Here is a 23,597-nt window from a genome sequence, read left to right on the forward strand (position 1 = left end):
GATATCTTTAAATCATGTTGATTTTAGAGGGGGTGGACAGGGGGTATACCCTTCTCCCACCTCCCGCCCCTATCTCCCATCTCCCACTTTTAGAATCTTTTTTTCTCTCCCACCTATATTTTGTCTCCCATCTCCCACACCGCGTTCTCACACCTCCTCCCTCCCACCTTCCTCAAAAGCTGTCCACCCCCTCATTTTAGATTCATAGTAATATGTACTTTGGTCTTCTGGGATGTGCGTGTTTTTGGTGTTTTGAGTTTGACGTGATGTACAGGTACAGCTGATAAAAAATCGCACCTTTGCACAAAGTAGGGAGACAAGACGACTCACAGACGATTAGCAAAAGTGCCTTTAGGGGGAGTGGCATATTGCTCACATAGGCTTCGGGAAAAGCCAGAGAGTATTCTCAGTGTTATAAGGACAAGTTCCCTTGTCACCATCTTATGGTGTATCTCAACTTGTACGATTCGCTCGTGTATGTAACAACATATTAGATTTTAGCGAGAGAAATTCATGTATTACTGAAAAATTATTACACCAGGGTTTTCCATATCACAAACTAGTCAAAACATTTACTAAATTTCATCATCGGTATAAGGAAACATTTCGTAAATATACCTCAACATGCAGACATCTTATACGTTCAGGTATTTCACATCCAATCTTTTATGGTAATATTTTTTACAAAGCACAAAAATGTCAGTATTCACCTCAAAAGCTAACAAAACCTTTAAACAGGCTTATTAAGAAGGGACATATAGTTACGATACTGTTGTCAGGTCATTAAAGAGTTCATATTTTGGCTTTAATATTGATTCATTTATAGGGTCTTTGCATCGGAATTAAACACATGTATTCTAAAACCAGTTGTTGGCATGACACGGTTATGTTCTTCTCATATATTTAATGATGGTATAATACTAAACCCCAAACAGGATGGATTTTGCCTGATATTCGTAGGATGAAGACATAATCTTTCAATCAGTTTAATTGAGGTCTGGAGCTGGCATGTCAGTAACTGCCAGTAGTCTGTTGTTATTTATGTATTAATGTCGTTTTGTTTGTTTTCTTTTGTTTCATATTCTGACATCAAACTCGGACTTCTCTTAAACTGAGTTTTACTGTGCATATTAGTGCAGGTTTTTTTTCTACATTGGCTAGAGGTATAGGGGAGGGTTGAGATCTCAAAAACATGTTTAACCCCGCCACAATTTTGCGCCTGACCCAAGTCAGGAGCCTCTGGCCTTTGTTAGTCTTGTATGATTTTTAATTTTAGTTTCTTGCGTAGAATTCGGAGTTTAGTATGACGTCTATTATCACTGAACTAGTATACATATTTGTTTAGGGGCCAGCTGAAGGACGCCTCCGGGTGCGGGAGTTACTCGCTACATTGAAGACCCATTGGTGACCCTCGGCTGTTGTCTGCTCTATGGTCGGGTTGATGTCGCTTTGACACATTCCCCATTTCCTTTCTCAATTTTAAGTGTTTATGTAAATTAAAAGGGTTGTTATTTCTGTGTGTGCATACATTGAAATGTGGGATATACAATAAAACAGCAACTGGCGAATTAACGGCACACAAAACCAAAAACATCTAGATAACACGTGACTAATGTAGGATAGACGAGTATTGTTTTACTGCTTATTTTTAGTTTTAGCAAAGATTCATTGGTCCTTTAAATTAGAAATTTAATAAGTATATATAGTATGACAAGTATTAAATCAATCAAATTATAACATCACATGTTCACAACAAATGTCAGATTATAGATAAAACAGCCACATATTTCAGTTTCCTAGCACGTATGTGTTAGTCTCTAAATTTCTTGTATTTTAGAAGAAAACGAAATCCATTATGATATAAGGAGATGTGGTATGATTGCCAATAAGACAACTTTCCATCCTAGTTTCCATCAGAGACCACATGACGTAGATGTTAGATTGCTTACGCTGCTACATTTGAGATCTCCCAATACTCATCCCACTATGAACTACTTATTCAAAAATGTATTTTGTTACCAAATGATTTACAAAATAGAACACCATCATACATGCTAATATATATTTTGCTCCCTTGACAAAATGCTAGGAGCATATTGTTTTACCCGTCTCCGTTCGACAGTCCGTTCCGCACTTTGTATGTATAGGGTTTATATGTCAGATTCTTATGACTACAGTTTTAAACTTAAACTTTTAAATTATGTACCTGGTGTAAGTATATACATATATTAAAGATTATCAGTAACGTCACACGTGTATTGTCAAATTCTAAGCGTATCGATCAACATTGAAGCAATGTATCTAAAAAACAAGGATGGTGACATATGTGTTTCTATACATGCATGGTTTCAGTATACAACCCTGGATATTATGTAAGTTTTTTAGTCTTTCATCGTATATAAGAACACAGCCATCCATTGAAAAAATTAAAAAACTAAGTTACAAAAAATGCATTTTCCCTATATATCTATGTAAATTTGTTGCCATAATTGACGTTTTCTTATAAAAATTACAAAAAAAAAAAAAAATGGTGACCCTATTTTTGATTTCATATTCCGATGTAACTCCATTCAAAGTACTAGTGTGCCAAACCTATTCAGTTGAATTATATTAAAATTATCAAAACGAATAACAGTAAATTAATATAAGAATATCAGTATTTAAACGTGAAAATAACATGTTTGGATGTATAAGTGTTTTATGTCCAGTGGCAAATATTTCATGTAAATCAGGACGAGAATGTGAGTTAATTTGATATCAATATGAATATCGATTTTGCATGATCGACACGCTGGGCAGGAATTCATAAGGCAATCGTGGTCAACTATGGTAAGCATGATAAGCATGGTAAGAGCCTTCAGAAAGACGAGCCACCTCATGTGTTTATATTGCAAATAATTTATGATTATGAGGGGCATCAAAGACATGTCACCCAATGCGTGCACAATTTTCAGCCATTGCCTTGTACATACGTACAACGCGCGTCGCTAATGAACAACAAATATCATGTGATGACCAAGTATGGTTTGCTCCTGTCACGGATCGAAACCACTACCTCCCTCATTTAACGCGAGCACATATCCTCCAAGGCGATTACCAAGTCTGGTTTTCTCCTGCCAGGGATCGAAACCACTACTTCCCACACTTAACGAGAGCACATATCCTCCATGACATCGAGGTAGTTTAAAAAATTTACAACAGACACCTCTTAATCTATATGAACATGTTTAAAGAAAAAAATATTTTTCCTCTCTCACAGATTGAGAGAAATTTAATCTCGTTTTTCAATTATTAGTCCGGCGGCTACAAGTATATTTCAGACGAATTGTGCACATCCTGCTACAAGCATGAAATTTGGCATAGACCTTCCTCAACTATTACTCTTTTATTTCAGATAGGGAGGCATTTGAAATAAATGTCTCACTTCCGGTAAAATCCAAAATGGCGGACATCATACTTGAATCAGCCTAATATCGAAGGCTAGTATGTGAAAAGGTATTGTTATCATGCTACTAGCATAATATTTGGTACACACCTTTGTTATGCACTACTTTTGGATATATTATATAGATTAGATGTCTTCAAAAACCCTACTTCCGGTTAAAATCCAACATGGCGGACATTGTACTTAAATGAGCTTATTTTTCAGGGAGGGTAATTGAAATATGTTTTAACGTATTGCTACTATCATAACATTGTGCAGGAACCTTTCTTTGGTGCTTCTGATGGATACAATGTATAAGACATGTCTTAAAAACCCTTACTTTCGGTAACATCCAAACTGGTGGACATAGAAATATCATTTTATTATTCAAATATTCAACTTTTTTTTAAATGTTTTTTTTTGTGCTGGTCATTAGACTTTTGACTTTGAGTTATCCCCAAAACCCCTTATTCTATCATGTTGTAAATGTTAAAATATAAAGTTGACACTTCTGGTAAAAATATGACGTAAATTTCAAAGATGAGTCCTCAATCCATTTCTTCGATGTAGAGTTTTGGATAGATTGATTAAAACAAAATAAAATCACTAAAGTACTAAAATATTTTTAAATTTACTACTACTTGGCCAAGAATACATGTTTATTCACAGTCACCACCACATGCACACAAGGCAGTGCACGGGAGACCCGATTTTCCACATTAACAATGACCGCCGCATCCTTTCTTATATCCACAATGTACAAGCTTCTGTTAAAATGATGAGGCCTCAGAAATAGTGTTTTTCAAAGGCATCCTCTGTGTCCCTTCTCCATCCATTAGTGCCTGGACTGGGTAGCATAAGAGCCAATCCCAAGCTCGTCCCCTAAACACATGCATTAGTATATTGCACGTTTTACATGCTTGAAAAGACTAGACCAAGTTGAGGGAATAGCCTCAATTATAATTAGCCTTCCCTTTTATGCAAATAGTTATTTTCTTGCTTCGTTAATCATGTAAGCTTCATCTAATAAGTTTGTGCGATCTTACAGTAAAACCCCGATGGTTTAGGCTGATCAATCATCATTCTTTCTGTTAAAGTCACATCTTCAAATGCCATTCATGACTCCCACGCAGTCTTTTTTCCTTTTCAAGCAAAGAGAGAACCGTATCACAACCGGTAAAGGTATGGGTCACAATAAATGTGTGTGAACACTCATTGCCTAGTGCATTTAAAAGGCCATGGATAAATATTAATCCAAAGGTTTTTGCCTACCCAAACACAATCCATAGTTCGTTTGCCCCTATGTCACGCAATAGCGAAATGGTATTGACAGCATCATCAGTAACAACTGTTCATCATGACTCGTTTAAGTTCGTGTTTCACTGCATCAGGCACATGCACTATTATTTTAGTGTCTGTCTTTTGATATGAACATGGTGCTACACTTGAAATACATCACGTGGTGGATAAGATAAAACATCCTGAGCATTTGTTGCTACAACTAACATACTCATCAAAGACTTCATCCACTCTTCTTACAGTTTCAAGGTATTTTATTAAGGTAAAGACATAATACCCAATCATCATACTCGTTAGGAAACACTTTGAAACTGTAACAACAGTGGATGTCGTCTCGGATGCGAACATAGACAATACTGGTAGTTTGAAAGCTGCTACAAGAAGCAAGAGCTACATTTAGGGGAAAGGGAATACACAGATGAATCCGGGGTGAAAAAAAATCCTCAAAGTTGGCAAAGTTTTCTGAGAGATGACAACAATAAGAAAGACATTTTTAGTTTTCAATTACAGCAGCTTGATCAATACAGTTTTGAGGAAAAGGTAGTTGTAGCAACAAATGCTCAGGATGTTCAGTGTTATCCACCACTTGATGTTTTAAGTACAGCACCATGTTTACACAAAAGAGAATGACACTAGAATCAAGATAGATGTGTCTGATGTAGTGAAACACAGACTTAACTGAGTTTTGACTCGAACAGTCGATACTGATGTCATTGCTGATTCGCTATTCCGTGACATAGGGGCAGACAAACTTTGGTTTGCATTTGGAAGTGGAAAAAAGCTTACGATATATATCTATCCATGACCTTTCAAATGCACTAGGCATTAAAAGATAACACGTTTGCTGGAAAAGGAACTGCGTTGGTGACATGGCGTTTGAAGATGTGACTTTAGCATTTAGAATGATGATTAATCAGCCAACATCATCAGATTTGGATTTGATAAATTTAATGTCATTGAAAACGATACGTGGTTTTGTTGTAAGATCGAAAAAAATCTTATCAGATGGGGTTAACAAAGCAAGAGAACAGGTGTTTTTGGACGAGGAAAGACTAATTGAGGCTATTCCCACGACTCGGTCTAGTCTTTTTCAGCATGTAAAGCGTGCAATATACCATGGCAGGTGTGAATGAGTAACAAGCTTGGAAAAGGTTCCTATGATAACTAGTCTAGACGCGTATGAAAGGCGAAGGAACAAATATGATCCATGGAAATCATTTTGGACAACTATTTGTGAGGATCTTCACCTTATCAGGAGCTTTTACATTGTGGATGTGAGAAACAATAACACAGTCTTTGTAAATGTGGAAAATCAGCTCTCCGATTGTGAATTGCGGCCTAACGAGTATGCTGATTTGTTATTATGTCCTTACCTTAATAAAATACCTTGAAACTGTAATACAAGTGGATGAAGACTTGAATGCGTATGGTAGCTATAGCAACAAATGCTCAGGATAGTATTTCTTATCCACCACGTGATGAATTTCCAGTTGAGCAACAAGTTCACATTTAGAGGCAGACACTAGAATCATGGTGCATGTGTCTGATGCAGTGAAACACGAACTTAAACGAGACATGATTCGAACAGTCGTCAATGATGATGCTGTCATTACTGTTTAGATGACAGAGAGGGGTAGACGAACCATGGATTGTGTTTGGGAGGGCAAAAGACTTTGGATTAATATCTATCAATAGCCTTTCAAATGCACAAGGCAATGAGTGATCACACACACTTATTGTTATCCATGCCTTAACCGATTGTGATATGGTTCTCTCTTTGCTTGAAAAGAAAAGAAAAAGACTGCATTGGAGACATTGATGGCATATATTGGTTAGTCTTGTTTAAAAAGAAAGATGAGCATGCCAAGAAATTGCCTCCGTTCAAACTCTGCAAATATCCCATAGACAAAATTACATGGATGATTAAAATTGACCATTTGGTATATGACCGTGTTCTAAGCGACACGTACATAAAGGTCATAAATTAATTTGTTGAATGAAATTGAATCTGTATTTACTAATGAGTGCCGTAGGAGGTCCACCGAAATTTTTAGCTAGGATTTTTTGGCATGGTATGATTGCCAATGAGACCAACTATCCACCAAAGTTCAAATTAAGTGGATGTAACCAATTATGTGCAACCGTGCGGCCTTCAACAGTGATAAATTCCATATCGTATAATCGGCTATAAATGTCCAAGACATGAAAAATATGAAACAATTCAATTTGAAGAAACTAACGGCTTAATTTATAACAAAAAAATCTATGAAAAACAAATATGACAGACATGACCCAACGATAATCACTGAACAACAGGCTCCTGATTTTGCATGTTGGCGGGGTTTTGCATATTTGTGAGCACTCAACCCTCCCCTAACATGGGACAGTGGTGTAACAACACAACATAAGAACAAACTGTAAACATCGATTGAAAAAGGCTTAACTCATCAGATCAATACAAAGACGAAAACCCTCAGACATAAACACAGACCGGACGTGGTCAGATATTTATCCATCCCTCATCCCTAAGTACAAATAGCACACTAAGTACAGATCTGAAAGTACTCACAGTAACTGACAGCTATATGTAGTTAAATGCTATAACAACTAACAAAAAACATGTTTCTAAGATTAAAATGTCAGTTCACATCCAACATCCAATGGATTTATGGTAAAGACGTCATTAACAGTCAGAGAAAAAACACGACCTTGTGCAATGTCAGAGGACCATCACCGTCCAAAAAAGGAAAATTAACAATAGTGAAAGAAATATCATCCCTTTGGTTGGAAATTTTTGTGTTAAGTTTCTTGTGTAAAATTGAAATATCTGAATCTAGGAAATGACACTTACATGTATTGCTGTTAAAATTTGATTTATTTAAAATAATTTGCTGTGGGTAAATTTCGGCAGTATACTTAAAGAATTCTTGATTAAATAAAGAATAGTATCAAGATAACAGTAAGTGTTGTTGAATTTATCAATTAAATAGAATTTAGACGTATCTTTACTGTGTTTGGCCATAAACTGTTATTCATAACAGTACAGGAACAAGTCAAAGCGGCACACTTGGTGCCAATAGGAATGCATACAATCTGTCGATAAACCTTACTGCCGAAACGTACATAAATGTTTTTCCGGAGAAAATCCATGCCTGAATCATCTTATCACCCCTCCAGTAAATATATCTAGGACATTTATCTTTTTGTTTTGAGAAAAAAGGCTTTACATGGTTTGCAGCAAAAGAATTAGCAATTAGATTTATCAAACGACCAGTTGATTAAATAGGAAAACTTTTGTTTGATAAACTTGTGTGGAAGTGAAGTGTGAAGAGTGGAAAAGTCAAAACTGTCAACCGAATCAAAAGGACTATCAAAAGCACACAATTTATCTAAACCATCCAAATACAGGTCAAGATGAAACGATATTATACGGGTTTTTTTGTGTAGTTAAGGAAGCCTATATATAGTGGGGACCTTCAAATGTTCAGAAGAGGCCTTAAGCTGAGCTGTGGTTGTGACATGAATATTTACTATATGACTCTTTGTGGAGCGTACGGCCTTGAATGTCGTTGAATGTATAATTTAATTCCTAATTTCCGTGTGGCATTTACGTCATGCATTGAATCACCATATTGTTGGCTGCTTCTTTGGCCGGTACGAACACACAACGCTCCTGATTACTTGCATTTTATTTTCAATCCTAGAGATGGGCGTGTTACTTATTCTTTTATGTGTTTCTAAATTTTTTTAGAAATGTGATATGCGAATATCAACAATATTGAGACATTTAATCAAGTAGAAATTAAGTGACTTTTTGTCAGATTTCTCCCGTTTACACAATTGTTTACAATAGGATGCAAGAGCAACTATAAATTGTCAACACTCTTCCCAATTTATTTTCTTACTGCCGAAACGTACATCAATGTTTTCCCGGAGAAAATTTATGGCTGAATCATCTTATCATTCCTCCAATAAGTATATCTAGAACATTTTCCTTTATGTTTGAGAAAAAAGGCTTTACATGAGTTTCAGCAAAAACATTTGCAATTAGATTTATCAAACGATCAGTTTTATTAAATAGGATGAAAGAGCAACTATAAATTGTCAACACTCTTCTCAATTTATTTTTTACGGTGGACGATATTCAGCATTTTAAACAAAAATATTAATACTTTGAGAGTGGAAAGTAACCAACACCATATGATATACTATGTTTAAGTCTGTGGTATTCCCATGATACATAAGCAAATCTTGACATATTTTAAACTTTCATATTGAGAAAAGAAAAGATATAAGGTATGCAAAAAGTAGAATAACAAAATACCGAACTCCAAGGAAAATTCAAAACGGAAAGTCCCTTAACAATTGTCAAAATCAAAATCAAACGCAAGGAAAACAACTGATATATTACTTACTTGGTACATACATTTTCCTAGTTAGACACTGGTGGATTGAACCTGATATTACAGCTAACTACACCTCTCACTTTTATGACAGTCGCGTAAAATTCCTTGTATTAACAATAATATGTGACCAAAGCAAACAGACAATAATAGGTAAAAATGTCCAAAATTGGATATACATGTATAGCAGTCAATATTGTGTAATAATCTTAATTGCTATTAAAACAAACAACTATGTCAACTAAAAAAAAAAAAATTGGTATGTAAACACACTATAAACAAAACACATAGCTAATGCGACGTTTACCTTGAGGATGTTTGCAATTTGTTTAAAAAAACAAACTTTTTAAAAGACTTATATAAATAATAGTACAAAAATAACGGAACTAAAGAAGAAGAAAAAATGAATTGTCCGTAACCTTGTTTCAGTGAGCGTCACTAATGAGTCTTATGTAGACGAAATGCGCGTCAGGCGTATTAAATTATAATCCTGGTACCTTTGATGACTATTTACACCACTGGGTCGATGCCACTGCTGGTGGACGTTTCGTCCCCGAGGCTACAAACAGCCCAATAGTCAGCATTTCGGTGTTGACATGAATATCAATTATATGGTAATTATTATACATATCCTGATTACAAAACTACACTTTTTTTCGAAATACTAAGGATTTTCGTATTCCAGGCATATATTACCTAAGCCGTATTTGGCACAATGTTTTTTGAATTTTGGGTTCTCTATGCTCTTCAACTTTGTATATGTTTGGCTTTATAACTATTTTGATCTGAGCGTCACTGATGAGTCTTATGTAGACGAAACGCGCGTCTGGCGTATTAAATTATAATCCTGGTACCTTTGATAACTATTTCGATATATAAGCCATTGAAAAATTACCGGGAAATGATTATCTCTAAATTGTTTATACCTTTAACATTTGCACTTTTTTTTCAAAAACTATATATATTATAAAATTATGAAAAGAAAAGAAGGGGTTACAGAGAAAAATATTTATCAGCACTACAGAGATAAAACTAGAGGACTCCGAGTATCTGACACTATATCAAAAACAGGAGTAGCGAACTTCCTTAACATCAAACTGAATAAAACTGTACGTGTATGAATCTTTTTAATCTAAAACAAATTTTTATACTAAACTGACATGATTATACAAAACGATGTTCAAACTTAACTGGACTGATTTAATGACGCATACCATGCAGTCAAAGGTTTTAAATTGTAGAGACGCATTACAGTTAATATGTCACATCATCAATCGATCAGGTATCACTCATTACCAGGGGTTGTAGTATTCACATAATTGGAAACTTTTAACTAATACGGTTAACAAATTATAACAATGTCCTTTTCCATACCGACCCCCGTATCATTCCGAGACTCCCATATCAGCCCTGGTTGAGGTTTACAAAATCAGCAGGAGTCGGTTTCACAAAAAAACCTACTAATAAGATCAGGAGTCGGTTTCACAAAAGAACTTACGATTAAGTTTTATCGTAAGTATACTGAATTGTTCATGACTTACGATCAATCTTAATCGTAAGTTTTTTTTTGTGAAACCGACTTCAACTCCCTCGTTCGTCATTGTTAGAAACGCCACTGACGTCATTCATAACAAAGCACACTCATCGGTTGTTTGCCTGGGCAGAACTAATTGGTGATTTTCCCCGTAAAGAATTGTGACTAGAATAAATCTAAGTGTATTCCATATGCAAAACATAATGTTTGCGTTACAAATATGTGATAGCACATAAAATTGAATGCACTTGTTTTATGAAAACCTCGGGTTCATATAAACAATAGTTGGTTCTACAATATTTCATGTGTGCGTCCATGTTTTTTTTTAACATCATAAGTCTATATGTTTTTAATATATAATCTACTTTTCAAGAGTGATATTTTATCACGAGATATATTGTCATGGTTACTACCTTATTATGTTGACCATGAAGACAATTTCCTATCAGAAATGAAGTAGTGTCCCTTTCCTTAATCATTTTTTGTCAAATAATGCTTGAAATGGTTTGTTTTACGAAATAATTCATATTTATTGATGCATGTCATCAGCGATGGTTTCAAGATAACGATTCATTTTACCACTGAGGTGCAATTTTATATATTGAAGAGCCTTTTTGTTTATCGTATACTTTGGCCAAATTTCAACAGGTTTTAATACAATCAAAATACAATTCTGCGCTAAATGTTGAAGTCATTTTAATACAACATTATCAATTGTTCATGTGTTTGAAAATTCATCAAACGACATCACAAATCAAAATAAACTAGTATGTACCAGATAGATAATTTATACAACTTTAGCTCAAACATAATTTTGGTCTTTCTTATTAATATTTTTCCTATATATCTTAAGATAAATACTCATAAGTTGCCAAATTCTGTTAAACTTTCGGTTTTTGGTTATTGTCAGTTTTTTATAACGTGGACAACTGTTACAAATTACGTAAAGATTGACATACTTTTTGAAATGGTCCTTATCAATTCAGGTCATATAATGGCACTACCTCTGTGATCCTCAAGTCAAATATATCTTTAATATAAATCCGCATGTACAAACGCAAAGACACACAGTCTTCAAAAATAGAGGGGTGTCTATGCTATATACTCAAGATCAAGAATGTCTTGAGCATTAAAATGTAACATAAGTTTTGGCTCCTTCCTCTTCTTCGTATTCACATGTTACTACTCATCCTTTGTAAAACATGGTGCAATAAAATTGGTACCGTTTATGTTGTTAATTGTAAAGTTCGCGGATCCATTACTAATTAAGCTAAGCGAACCAAAATAGGCTTCTACGAGTTATATTTTCTGTTAGAACAATTCATCTAGTCAACTTAAACTATTGCTGTCTTAAACGTTGCATAAAATACGTGAGAATTATAATGCATGCATTAGTTGGATCATGGCATGATTAGGAATATGAATATAGATGAGTTCTTGCTTTTTAAATTTGAACTATTAATCAAATAACTATGGCAACAATAGTTGCTTCCATCCACTTAAATTTGAACTTTTATGGATAGTTGTCTCAATTGCAATCATATCACATCTACTAATTTTTATATATATATTTAGAATGTTGAAAATAAGAAAAGTGTACGGTGTAAATTTTAAGGCAAAGGGACAACTAACGCATACGTGTACAGCATCATAGTCTCCTAAACTTTTCTAACAGTCTGGCATTGGGGAAGGCGTCTGTTTGACTGCTTTGTACACAATCACATATGATGTGAATGCGAACATTTATTGAATGCAGTATCCAGCCTTCAGACCGTGTAAAACACATTTATAGCTAGCTATAAAACCAGGTTCAATGCACCATTTTCTACATTAGAAAATGTCTGTACCAAGTCAAGAATATAATAGTTGTGATCCTATCGTTTGATGTGTTTGAGCTTTTGATTTTGCCATTTGATTAGGTACTTTCCGTTTTGAACTTTTCCTCGGAGTTCGGTATTTTTGTGATTTTACCTTTTTCTCCTATCCAGTTGTCCGTTTCGATCCTCTGTGTCAACATAACCTACTCAATTGAGTATTTGCTAAATATGGTACCCTCTTTAATGTGGCTGAAATGTTTTATCACTCGAAATAAGAAAGCAACTGCAAGATGCTTCCAGTAGTCGATATATGAATACAAATCTGTATGATTTATTCGCCAGAAATCAGATCTATATGGACGATGTGTCAGTGGGAAGTATGGAATTATGGAATTTAGTGTAAACAGTTCCCAATCGCTACACTTGGAACCAACACAAATACAATACTAACGTTACTAGAGCTTTTTTTTCCTTCTATGTCTTAAAACCTAATTGATATTTAACTTATACAACTACCATGTTTTGCAGTTAAAAAAAGACAAAAAAAAACACTTAACTTATTCGCTGTGATCAAACGTTAAAGGGTTATCACTCGCCTGAAATCAGGAAATAAAAATCTCCTAATACGCCTCACTGATTATTTCACACCACACATCAGGAGTGTATTTATAAAATATCATCGTTTATAAATGTTTTTGTCGATACACAATATTTCATTAGCCCATTCGTGTTACTCTTTGATGGGCAGAGTAATTGTATTCTTTATAACATATGAAATATTTAACATAGCAGCAGTATAATATAGTTAGATTAGATTAGATCAAAAGAATTACATTTTGATCCTGGTCAATTACAAATATGGCATCTACACTACATCAATAAAGGCCTTTAGAAAAATCAAACAATCGAAAGGCAGGATGTGATTTCCCCATATTTGAAAATAGTTTACTTAGTACAACTACAGATATAAATCGACCAGAGAAATATCAAGTCATTCTTAAATTAAAATACGCTGGAAATCATGTTTCGAAAAGTTCATATAGTGATTATAAATAAAGGCTTCTGGGAGTCAGAATCACTAGAAGGATGTGTTTTGCCAAGATAGCAAATGAATGCTTCTTCATTCAATTCAAAGTCATACACAAAACGGTAATTTCCTTCTATGGATTATTTCTATATAATTTAATTTTGAATGTAACACGTCAACTGATTGGCTGAAAGTGTTTTTTCTATCAGCCCATAGACATAATTTTGTCATGTGACCGTGACGACACCAACGTTTGTTTAACATTTACTCCTTACAAATGGAATTTAGAATTAAATTATAAGGAATGACTGTAACTAGTAATATTTTTTTCTGTCTATTCGAAATAACCTTAAAATGTGGTGCACACTTAAATATCCCGCTACGCTGGTTATTCAGTGTGCACCACATTTTTTTTTGTTATTTCGTCATAGACAGAAAAAATATTACAGTAATTCCTTAAATAACTTGGCTTAATTTCCATTTATATATTTTTAAATAGATAACGATTCGATGTATACTTTGATCTCTCAAATTTTTGAAGTAAGCAACATTTATAACTGTCCATCACATGATCTGTTTAGTTTGTGTCCTTGAAATCCTGTCAGAAATATGGAAAAGTTTACATTGAAAGATACTGCGGCATTGTGTCTGCGGAAATATAAGATTATTAGAAGTAAGTGTTGATGACTCGTTCTACATCTTTTTCAACAAATGTTTAGTTTAAACTACTTACCAATCTCCTGTCCTTGGTAACTAATGTGTTCGTCCCTACTTTCAGTGCTCGTCATTTTCATGACAATCTCTTGAACATAACTATTGGATGGTTCGGATTCCTGTAAGACATCCTTAAACAACTGGAAAGTAGGATATGGTCGTTCAGATAATATATCCAGTAGAACTTTGTTACGTTCACGTTGTGTGGTTGGTTTGATAATTTCTTCTCTGTCCTCTATCATTAAAATACATCTGGAAATCAGGTTATCTAAAACCATCTTGTCAAGTACTGTGTTATCTAATAACTCATCATAGTAACGCGTAAGGTCGTGATGTTCATGATGTTTCTGATCTGAAATTATAAAATCTGATGTTAGACATCGAAGGAATATCTAGCATGCTTATTGGTTTAAATGTATTTTTGTAACTCCAGTGTGTCTGGATTATTTTCCTAAAACTATTGTTGGAATAGTTAATTGAAAGTTCATTTTGACTTTTGTTTATATTTTTCTCGTTTGTCGTAAAGGAAAAGGGTACTGTTATTGTCATATTTAACAGAATAAGAAGATATAGTATGCATGCCAATGAGACAACTCTCAATTCACGTCACAATGCGTAAAAATTATACAACTATAGTTCAAGGTACGGTCTTCAACACATAGACTTAACTTACACCGAACAACAAGTTGTGAAGGGCCCCAAAGCGACAAGTCTTAAACCATTCAAACAGGAAAACTAACGGTCTTATCTATATAAATAACAAGAAACACGTAAAACCTCTTTACAAACAGCAACTACTGAAAACGGTTTCTTACTTAGAATAGGGGCGAACAAATGCAGCGGGTTTAATGAAAAAGTAGTGTACCATTATAACATAGAAATACATGCGATAAAATATCAATTGGAATGGCGTTAAATTCAATAACGTACACATACGATTTATATTTAAATATAGTAATGTTGATGTTAGGAGTACGGAGATTTTTGTTTAAAAAAATACATAACTTTGATGTTAATAGTAAAGAAGCGAAAATGTATCGGCATACTACTTAAAGCCTCAAACGATACGTATTGTCAACGATATAGTATATTTAAATGTCTTTGTCAACTTGCAATAACTTCCATAGCAGGAGGGACAAATAGAGAATATTTGTATCTCACAGTTCACAAAGACAGTTCCCGCAGTTAAACACCCTATAGATCACGACCGTGATGTATCCAATTTGTATTCTTCATTTATGTAGGAAAAAAAACAACATACGACTGACCCTTCCATCTGTTTTGATAACCTACCAAGAAAATTGACTGCTGACTTCATGATATACTGACAGAACGACAAAGTATATATATGGTTATTTACACTAGAAGACAACAGTTTTCGTTGAATTTCTACGTAAATTCAACTGAGTTGTTGCGGATCGTTTTAAATTCAAACATCTTCATGTAACACAAATACAAAATTGTATAAAATACCTTTGACTTCACTGTGTGTTTGATATTGCGTTGTGTATGGTTGCTTAGGCAACTCCTTCTTTTCTGATTTCTAAAACAAAAATGTTTGTTTTAATTATTTTCAATTATATCACTGTATGAAACTTCTTAATCATTCTTAATGAACAGGAGTACAAAATGTCAAGCTAATATCATTGCAACACTGTGCAAAACAATACGCTACGTATTCATATGGGTTGAACAAATATATGAAGACCAAACTTAAAAGTGTAAATGTGGGTAATCCTGCTTGATAAGTCTCTGTCTCTATGTCAAAAATAAACAAATAGCCAAAAAAAGTAATATATTCGTTAGTTGAATGCAGAAATGCCGATCACGTCAAAAGTTATACGACCAAAACCAATGCAATACTAAGGATTTAAATAAGGGTAAATTGTAAAGTAAATGAAGAGGTACACTACTTCAGATTACCTTAGCTGTATTTGGCCAAACGTTTACGAATTATTGGTCCGCAATGTCCTTAAACTTCATAATTTATTTGGCCTTTTCATGTTTTGATTCGAGCATTACTGATGAGTTTTTTGTAGACGATACGTAAGTCTGGCGTAAGTGTAAAATTTTAGTCCTAGTATCTTTGATGAGTTTATTTAGCAACTATAAGATATACCCAAAGAAGACGTTCGTGTATTATCTGTGAAGTAGAAACTGCATTTTTGTCTCTAAGGACTTTGACTTTTCCGATAGTTTCTTTTGCAAAAAATATACTACAAACCACGATGACGTTTTACAAAGTTTGAATCGCAGCATATAGACTTGTCTAAAGTGCAGACATGTATAGTTCATGTCCTGTTTTAAGAATAAATTATTTGGAACCTACGACCTTGTGCTAATAGCTTTTGAGTAAGAATAATAGAAATAAAATTATGGATTCATGAGATATTTATACCAAATATCAGGCAAGTTTTCCACCAGCATAACATCTTGAAATTTATATGGAGGTGTTTCGAACCCGCTTTAAAACTGGTGAACGTGCTAACAAATGAGCAGCATTAGAAAAATACTTTTAGGTATGTTTTTTGACATTGAACTTTCCGTTTTGCTTACTACATGAATGACACTTTTTAATTAGATATACATGTATGTGAAACACATATTCTATCATTTTCTCAATTATATAAAAGCCGTACATCGCTTGTAGTAAGCTGATCTATGTCTTTTGTCGGGTTCCCTTGTGTACATTTTGGTAACTTTTGTACGACAGAAGTCTTATCAGGCCGTGACAATGTTGCAGTTTGAAGATTCAAGCTTTTTGGAGCTGGAGGCATTTTAGAGTCTCGGTCTGTCGTTATGTAGCTAGGTACAATCGAATCCTTTCCTGAAATTGTTAAAAACATATCAAATTTAAACTAAAGCCTTGATCAGTTAAAAGTTGAACATTTTTTTTAAATATTTTCAGAAATCAAAAGTTCTAACACACCAAAAGGAAAGGAAAACAACTGTTATATTTCTGTTTTGGTAGATGATTTCCCTTATGTATAAAATTAATGATAAAACCTGATTGTATAGCTTCAAAAACAAACTAATATGTCAACAACAAAAAACACAAAAAAGCATATAGACAAGCACATTAGCAAAAATAAAACACAAAAATACAAACCCTTTAACACATATACAAGTAAATATGAACTGACAAGCACATTAGCAAAATAAAACACAAGAATAGAAACCCTTAAACACATATACAAGTAAACATGAACGGATACATAAGTACTGTGCCAAGCCAACAGGACCAACAATTGACTAAACAGTAACGGTTAATACTTTACTAAGACAAATAAAAGAACACTATAACACATACTTAAGACCAAGTCAGTACAAATAATCTATACTTCAAGATCTATATGTATTATGTTTGCAGTTGATACTGAATATCTATCAAAATGGTCAAGAAGTTCATTGTATTTTCCGATGAAGTTGTTTTTAAATTCTAACAAAACGTTCTTACACACAACCCTTTTATTAATATTATTCTCACATACTGGTGACGCTTTTTAAATATATTAAAACAATGATTTTTTTTATTTCTTATTAAAATGAAATTAACGATTCATATATCATTATGTTCATGGCATTGAACTTGATGAGTTATGTATTTACCTGGATCTTTCACCCATTCAAGTAACGTATTTTTGAACTGACGAACATGTATCGACTTCTTTGCCATTCCAACCTTCTCCATGACGTCTTTAAATTTATTATCGTCTGCTTCAGATAACTGCAGAACATTGGATTCACCTGAAACAATATTTAAAATATGAATGTCGATAAACCTTGTTCCAGATCTTCAGGATTATTAAAATGTAGAGTTAGTGTTAAATTTGTTAGCAGTTACAAAAAAACTTCATAATATGTACATATTTCACTGACAATAACTGTTCGCACCATTCATAGTACAATATCGTCTCTTGTAGTGCTTGATACTCAAATTCAAAAATAAGGAAACCAATCAATATAAAACATTATTTATTTATACTTTTATAAATTAAAATGCTATTCATTGTTTTATCGGATACAGGTTAAACATGTTAAACAGCAGTTCCCTGTTTGTTAGATAAGTTATTGTATCACCACTTTTATTAAAATTGGATACCATTACATTAAAAACATTGAAAACAATGTGTGAGTAAAACAGACATGATACTTATAAATGACAAACATTGAAATACATCAGTCAGCATTGTGCTATACTCTTAATCAATTATTTAAAGCTTTACATTGATATAAATCAAATATGAGAATTTGAGTCAAATTGGTGACCATGAATTTGACAGCTAGTGCCCTTTTAAATAAAGTCAACAGTAATATACCGCTGTTCGAATGTCATAAAGCAATTGAGAAAAAACAAATCCGGGTTAAAAACTAAAACTGAGGTTAACACATCAACTATAAGAGGAAAACAACGACACAACAGAAACACCGAGTGCAACAAAAAAAACGACAATTCAACAAACACAGATAAGCTAACAACTGCATTTTTCCTGACTTGGTATAGGCCATTTTTAGGAAAAAATGGTGGGTTGAACCTGGTTTTGTGTCTAGTCGAACCCTACGCTATTATTGCAATGATAAAACTACCAACTGATAAAATATGATGAATACAAATCGGCACGTTTTAAGACACAGACAATGGATAAATATTCTTTATAGATCTGTTTTGTTAACAATCTAATTTAAAACCAGTTCAGTTAACATACTACTGTCTTGCATTTGACTTTGTCACGTAAACATGTAAGGTACATAAAGCATTTTTTTTAGTAATCAAAATACTTTACCTTGTCTGATAAAACTGTCATAATATTGAAGAAGGCTTGCTCTTTTTAGAACACAATGTAGCTGCCATTCTATCAAGTTCTGTGGTTGACTACTTGCCATTCTGATCAACAAATAACCTGACAAAATAAATCACATGTCAATATCGGATTATAAAAGCATATAACATATAAAATATGATTTTTTTTTAGCTTTTATGAAAATGAGTTGTGTTATTTGAAATTACATCCTTTTCATAATTGTACTGAATATATTGGACAAACATATATAGGAACTCACCGTAAACATCGAGGAATAAGTGCTAATGAGTTTGCTTCGGTGTGTTACTCAATTTAATAATTACTTGTGTAATTACTTATGGTTAAAAAGGTATTCACCTCAATTAGTAAACTTTTCGCCGTACCAATCACCAGCTGACTTTTCAAATTCAATTAGATATTACTACACTGAGGCCACAAAGGGGAAACATATAACATAAAAAACGTAAATAATCTAACATGTCTAAGTTTTTATTTGTCGGTTTATATTATAAAATTGCACACCATCATTTGCAGGATACATACATTACGTGTTAAAGGCATACGATACAGTTACAGGTGAGGTAAGGACGCTGCTAACGTTAATTATTATTTTCGCGACGTCAAATTATTACTAATCGTGAAAAGATTCAGTTTTCGACTGATTTTATCATTCAAACTTATTTAACTTGAAAACGAGTTCATGGACCCGTCTTTTTAAAATGCCATTTGGTTTGATTACGCGAGAAGATTAGGTGTGCCAATTTTATAAATAGTGCATTGTTTTTTTAATTTGTATGATTCACAGATCACTAACATTTTCAACAGGAAGTTTTTCCCTCCATCCAAATTTTGAATAACATTTCATTTAAAAATGAATAATAATATACAACTCAACCATCTTTAACGTGGACATATATACTTTGAAGCTGGTAGAGCATCAGTTAAGGATAAAGATAAGCTAAAAATCTTGAAAGGTCATGGATCTCCTTTTCGATATATTTGAGATCTAAAATATGGCGGGAAAAGGCTGACTCAGACTCTTACCTTATATTTGCATTGGTATTATTTGGGTCTCATAACAAAAGAAAGAAAACCAAGAATCTTCTAAAATTTGAATAAATGACATTTCATGAGCTATTAAGTCTTACATGAAAAAATTATTCGGTGTTATGGGGCAAAATATTTTACATTGTATTGTATGGAAAAACACCAAGGAGTCCGAACATTTGACACAAATTCCAAAAGTACATCCTTAAATTACAAATTTGCATAAAAACTATTGCTGGATGCAGACAATGCAAGTTAAGGTTGGTCACGCACTTCTTCTTATACAACTTATCGCTATTTGTCCGCCATTACTGGATATCACACAGGTTCCCGTAAAATTTTGACGTCGTAAAACAAAATATTTGACGCCACAATGGAAAAGTGATTGTTCTTGACGCCAAAAGTTCAAGCGGCCAGGTCAGTGGGGATTAGCGATAAGGTGTATTTTAAGCCGTAGCCTCAAACAAATAAAACACTTTCCGTCTATAAAACTATCAACTACTTCTAACATGTACCTTTTTAGGAAATACATTTTTCCGTTTTAAATATATATATATATATATATATATACAGGAAGTATGTTATTCTAAAATGTATGATTCACAAATTACTAAAAATTTGAACAGGAAGTTTTTTTCTTTTGATCTCAATTATTCGTGACTTAAGGATGTTCGCTACTCTGTTTAAAAATAACAAGCTTTTTAAAAGACTGTTATAAATTGAAAGTATAAATAAAGAAACTTAAAAAGCAGAAAAAAATGGAGGGTCCGTGTGCTGGTTTTTGAGATATAAGCCGTTGAAAATTTGGCGGGAAATAATTCTCTCTAGATTTTTCTTTCACATAACATTGGCACCTTTTTTGTTTAAAAAACTATGAAAAAATACCAAGGATTTCATAAGATTTTGAAATATGGCTTTTTAAATCATATGTAATAAAAATATGAAAAGAAAAGTAGGGGTTAGTGGGCAATTGTTTTTAATGTTAATACATGGATAAAACAAGAGGATTCCGAAAATCTGGCAAAAATTCTAAAAGTAGAGGAGCAAACATCCTTAATTTAGAATTATATTTCATTTCATAATGAAAAACATATATACAACTTAAGACCTATTTTACGTCATCATGTATACTTTTCAACTTATCAGTCATCAGCTGATTGTTTCATTTCCGATAAATATTACCACACAGAGGCTACATGAGGGGAAACAAATGCATTATCTAAAGGAACACGACAAACAAATGAGTTTCTTTTCTGTTAAAGTTATAAAATTACACAAAATTAATAAAGATTAATCATAATTACAGTAAGTGGTAGCAGGAGCTCTCATTTCTTATATGTCTTAGTCTCATACAAAACTAGCAGATTTTTAGATACAATCATCATTTATTGTCTCTGTAACTATCAAATACTGCTTACCTGTTTCCTCTATTTTATCAGAATTTGTATGCTGGCTACAATATCGTTGTCAATTATTCATGGTATGTGTACATGGTGTACAGTTTTCGAATGATGCCGAATACAATTCAACTGTATATTACAACTTATTCAAATGAGAAGAGAAAACTTCCTACTCAAAATATTAGCGATTTGTGAAAATTCATATGTGGTTTAACAAAGACAAACATTTCCTGTTATCAGATAAATGTATTTCCTTCCTTAACTTTGCTCATACTCACACATGCAATTAAATACAAACTAGTTATTCAGAATGTATACGAGACAAAAACCTTAACTGAAACCAGCCACGAATTCTCTAGTTCTGCTACATTCACTGGAATATTAAACCTTGCAAATAATTAACTAACCAAATGAAAAACACGTGACAATAATTGCTATGTATATTACAATTTTTAAGACCACGTTTCAGTGTTTAAATGTCCGCTGTATGATTTCAAAATTCATGATAATTTAGAAACAAAATCTAGCCGTGGTTATCGTAAATGTTAATTGAATGCAACTATAAGTTAGAGTCATTAGAAACGAGTGACCGGTTAAAAAATTATGTTCTTCCAATTCTTGAACCAATGCATACAACCATCATAAACTTAGTCTTCTGTGCACGAATTTATCATTTTTTTCGTGTAAATTTCATATAATGTCAATGTTTTTTTCAATCGATCAGTGTTGTTGTGAAAATATGGCAGGTAATTAAAGTTCGTGTTTTTAAGCCGAAGTTTAACGATTACCACCTGTTTGTCAACAATCGACAAAAAATCAACAAAAAAGCATGGAAATTTAGCACGTGTTTAACATGTAAATTCAGATAATAGTTATTTTAAATACATCCATGCGTATTGTGATCACCGGATATTAACGAGATGGGTCGCACTGAGGTCACTTTGCATACGGACAATATGTCGGGGGAATTGCTGTCTGGAAGGAAGCAATTAAAATAAGTAAACTTCTTCTAAATATGAATAAATTAAAGAATTGTCTTCAGAAAAAAGTATATGTACATAAGTTTTATAATAAAAACTATTCATTTAGTTATAAAAAACATGCATTATTGTTTTTGATTTGAGGTTTCTTATAATTTTTAATTACATTGAATCTTTAAAAAGTGTGGTCGTGACCTGAGACTCGCAATAATATAAAATCAATTCTAATATTAAAATGGCACAGTCCATCATCAGCTGGCTGTTTTAATTCCTTAAATGTAATAAAAGCGAGGCAATTTAGGGGAAAACAAATATAGCATTCAAAAGAAATAACTGTAATTAATATAAGTTTTCCTTTATCTTTAAGTAACAACATTTGATACATTATTTGCAGGATAAAGACAATCCGTGTTAAGTTTGAGCAAGCATTTCTCCAAATTCTTAGCTTCATATACACTGTCCGTCTATATAACTATCAATTATTTCTAACCAGGTCATTTTATAGAAATACATGTTTCCGTTTTAAATTTATTACTAACAGGAAATATGTTTTCTCTGTAAACCATGTATGATTCACAAATTTTTAACAGGAAGTTTTTCTCTCGTTTTAAAATTATTCGATACCTAATTTTAAATCATATTGCATGTTATAATGAAAAAAATATACAACTAAGGTCCTTATTTCTAAGTTGTTTTATTTATTTCCTTAATTGTATGTGATTGTATTTTGTAATTTACCTCTTGTTTCACATGTCAATGTGACAGAGGGTTTTTAAAATAAAGCTATTGTATTGTATTGTATTGCTTTTATGGATCAAGAATACTTTTCGGCTTAGCAGTCGTGAGTAGATTGTTTTAATTCCGATAAATATTACCACACAGAGGCTAAATATAAGGGGAAACACATTTTTAAAAGGAAGACTACAATATAGGCTATAGTATTATACCGCTGTTTGATAACTGTTTTCGATATGAGTTCTGTTAAAGATACAACATTTCACAAAATTAACTGCAGGATAAAGATAATAAGCGTTTCACCTGTGTCATAGTATGCTACAAATAAAGGCAACAGTAGCATGGGTAGTATACCGCTGTTCGAAATTCATAAATCGATTCTTTGTCAAAAACAACTTATCTGTATAGGGGTTTT

The 23,597-nt window shown here is 33.1% G+C and overlaps 1 protein-coding gene across 1 annotated transcript in view; it reads right to left on the bottom strand.

Moving 5' to 3' along the window:
- The window catches only part of LOC143074147 (uncharacterized), a 60,774-nt gene extending 39,098 nt beyond the window's left edge, over positions 1–21,676 (bottom strand). The window contains exons 1-6 of the mRNA XM_076249694.1: positions 21,486–21,676; positions 19,003–19,119; positions 17,828–17,965; positions 16,858–17,045; positions 15,692–15,761; positions 14,238–14,570 (exon numbers count right to left, since the gene is read on the bottom strand). Coding sequence (XP_076105809.1) covers positions 14,238–14,570; positions 15,692–15,761; positions 16,858–17,045; positions 17,828–17,965; positions 19,003–19,102 — 829 coding nt within the window. The 5' untranslated portion in view covers positions 19,103–19,119; positions 21,486–21,676. The remainder of the gene's footprint in view (positions 1–14,237; positions 14,571–15,691; positions 15,762–16,857; positions 17,046–17,827; positions 17,966–19,002; positions 19,120–21,485) is intronic.
- Positions 21,677–23,597: the final 1,921 nt, after the last annotated feature.

The sequence above is a fragment of the Mytilus galloprovincialis genome, chromosome 5 (assembly GCF_965363235.1).
Source record: "Mytilus galloprovincialis chromosome 5, xbMytGall1.hap1.1, whole genome shotgun sequence".
Lineage (NCBI taxonomy): Eukaryota > Metazoa > Mollusca > Bivalvia > Mytilida > Mytilidae > Mytilus > Mytilus galloprovincialis.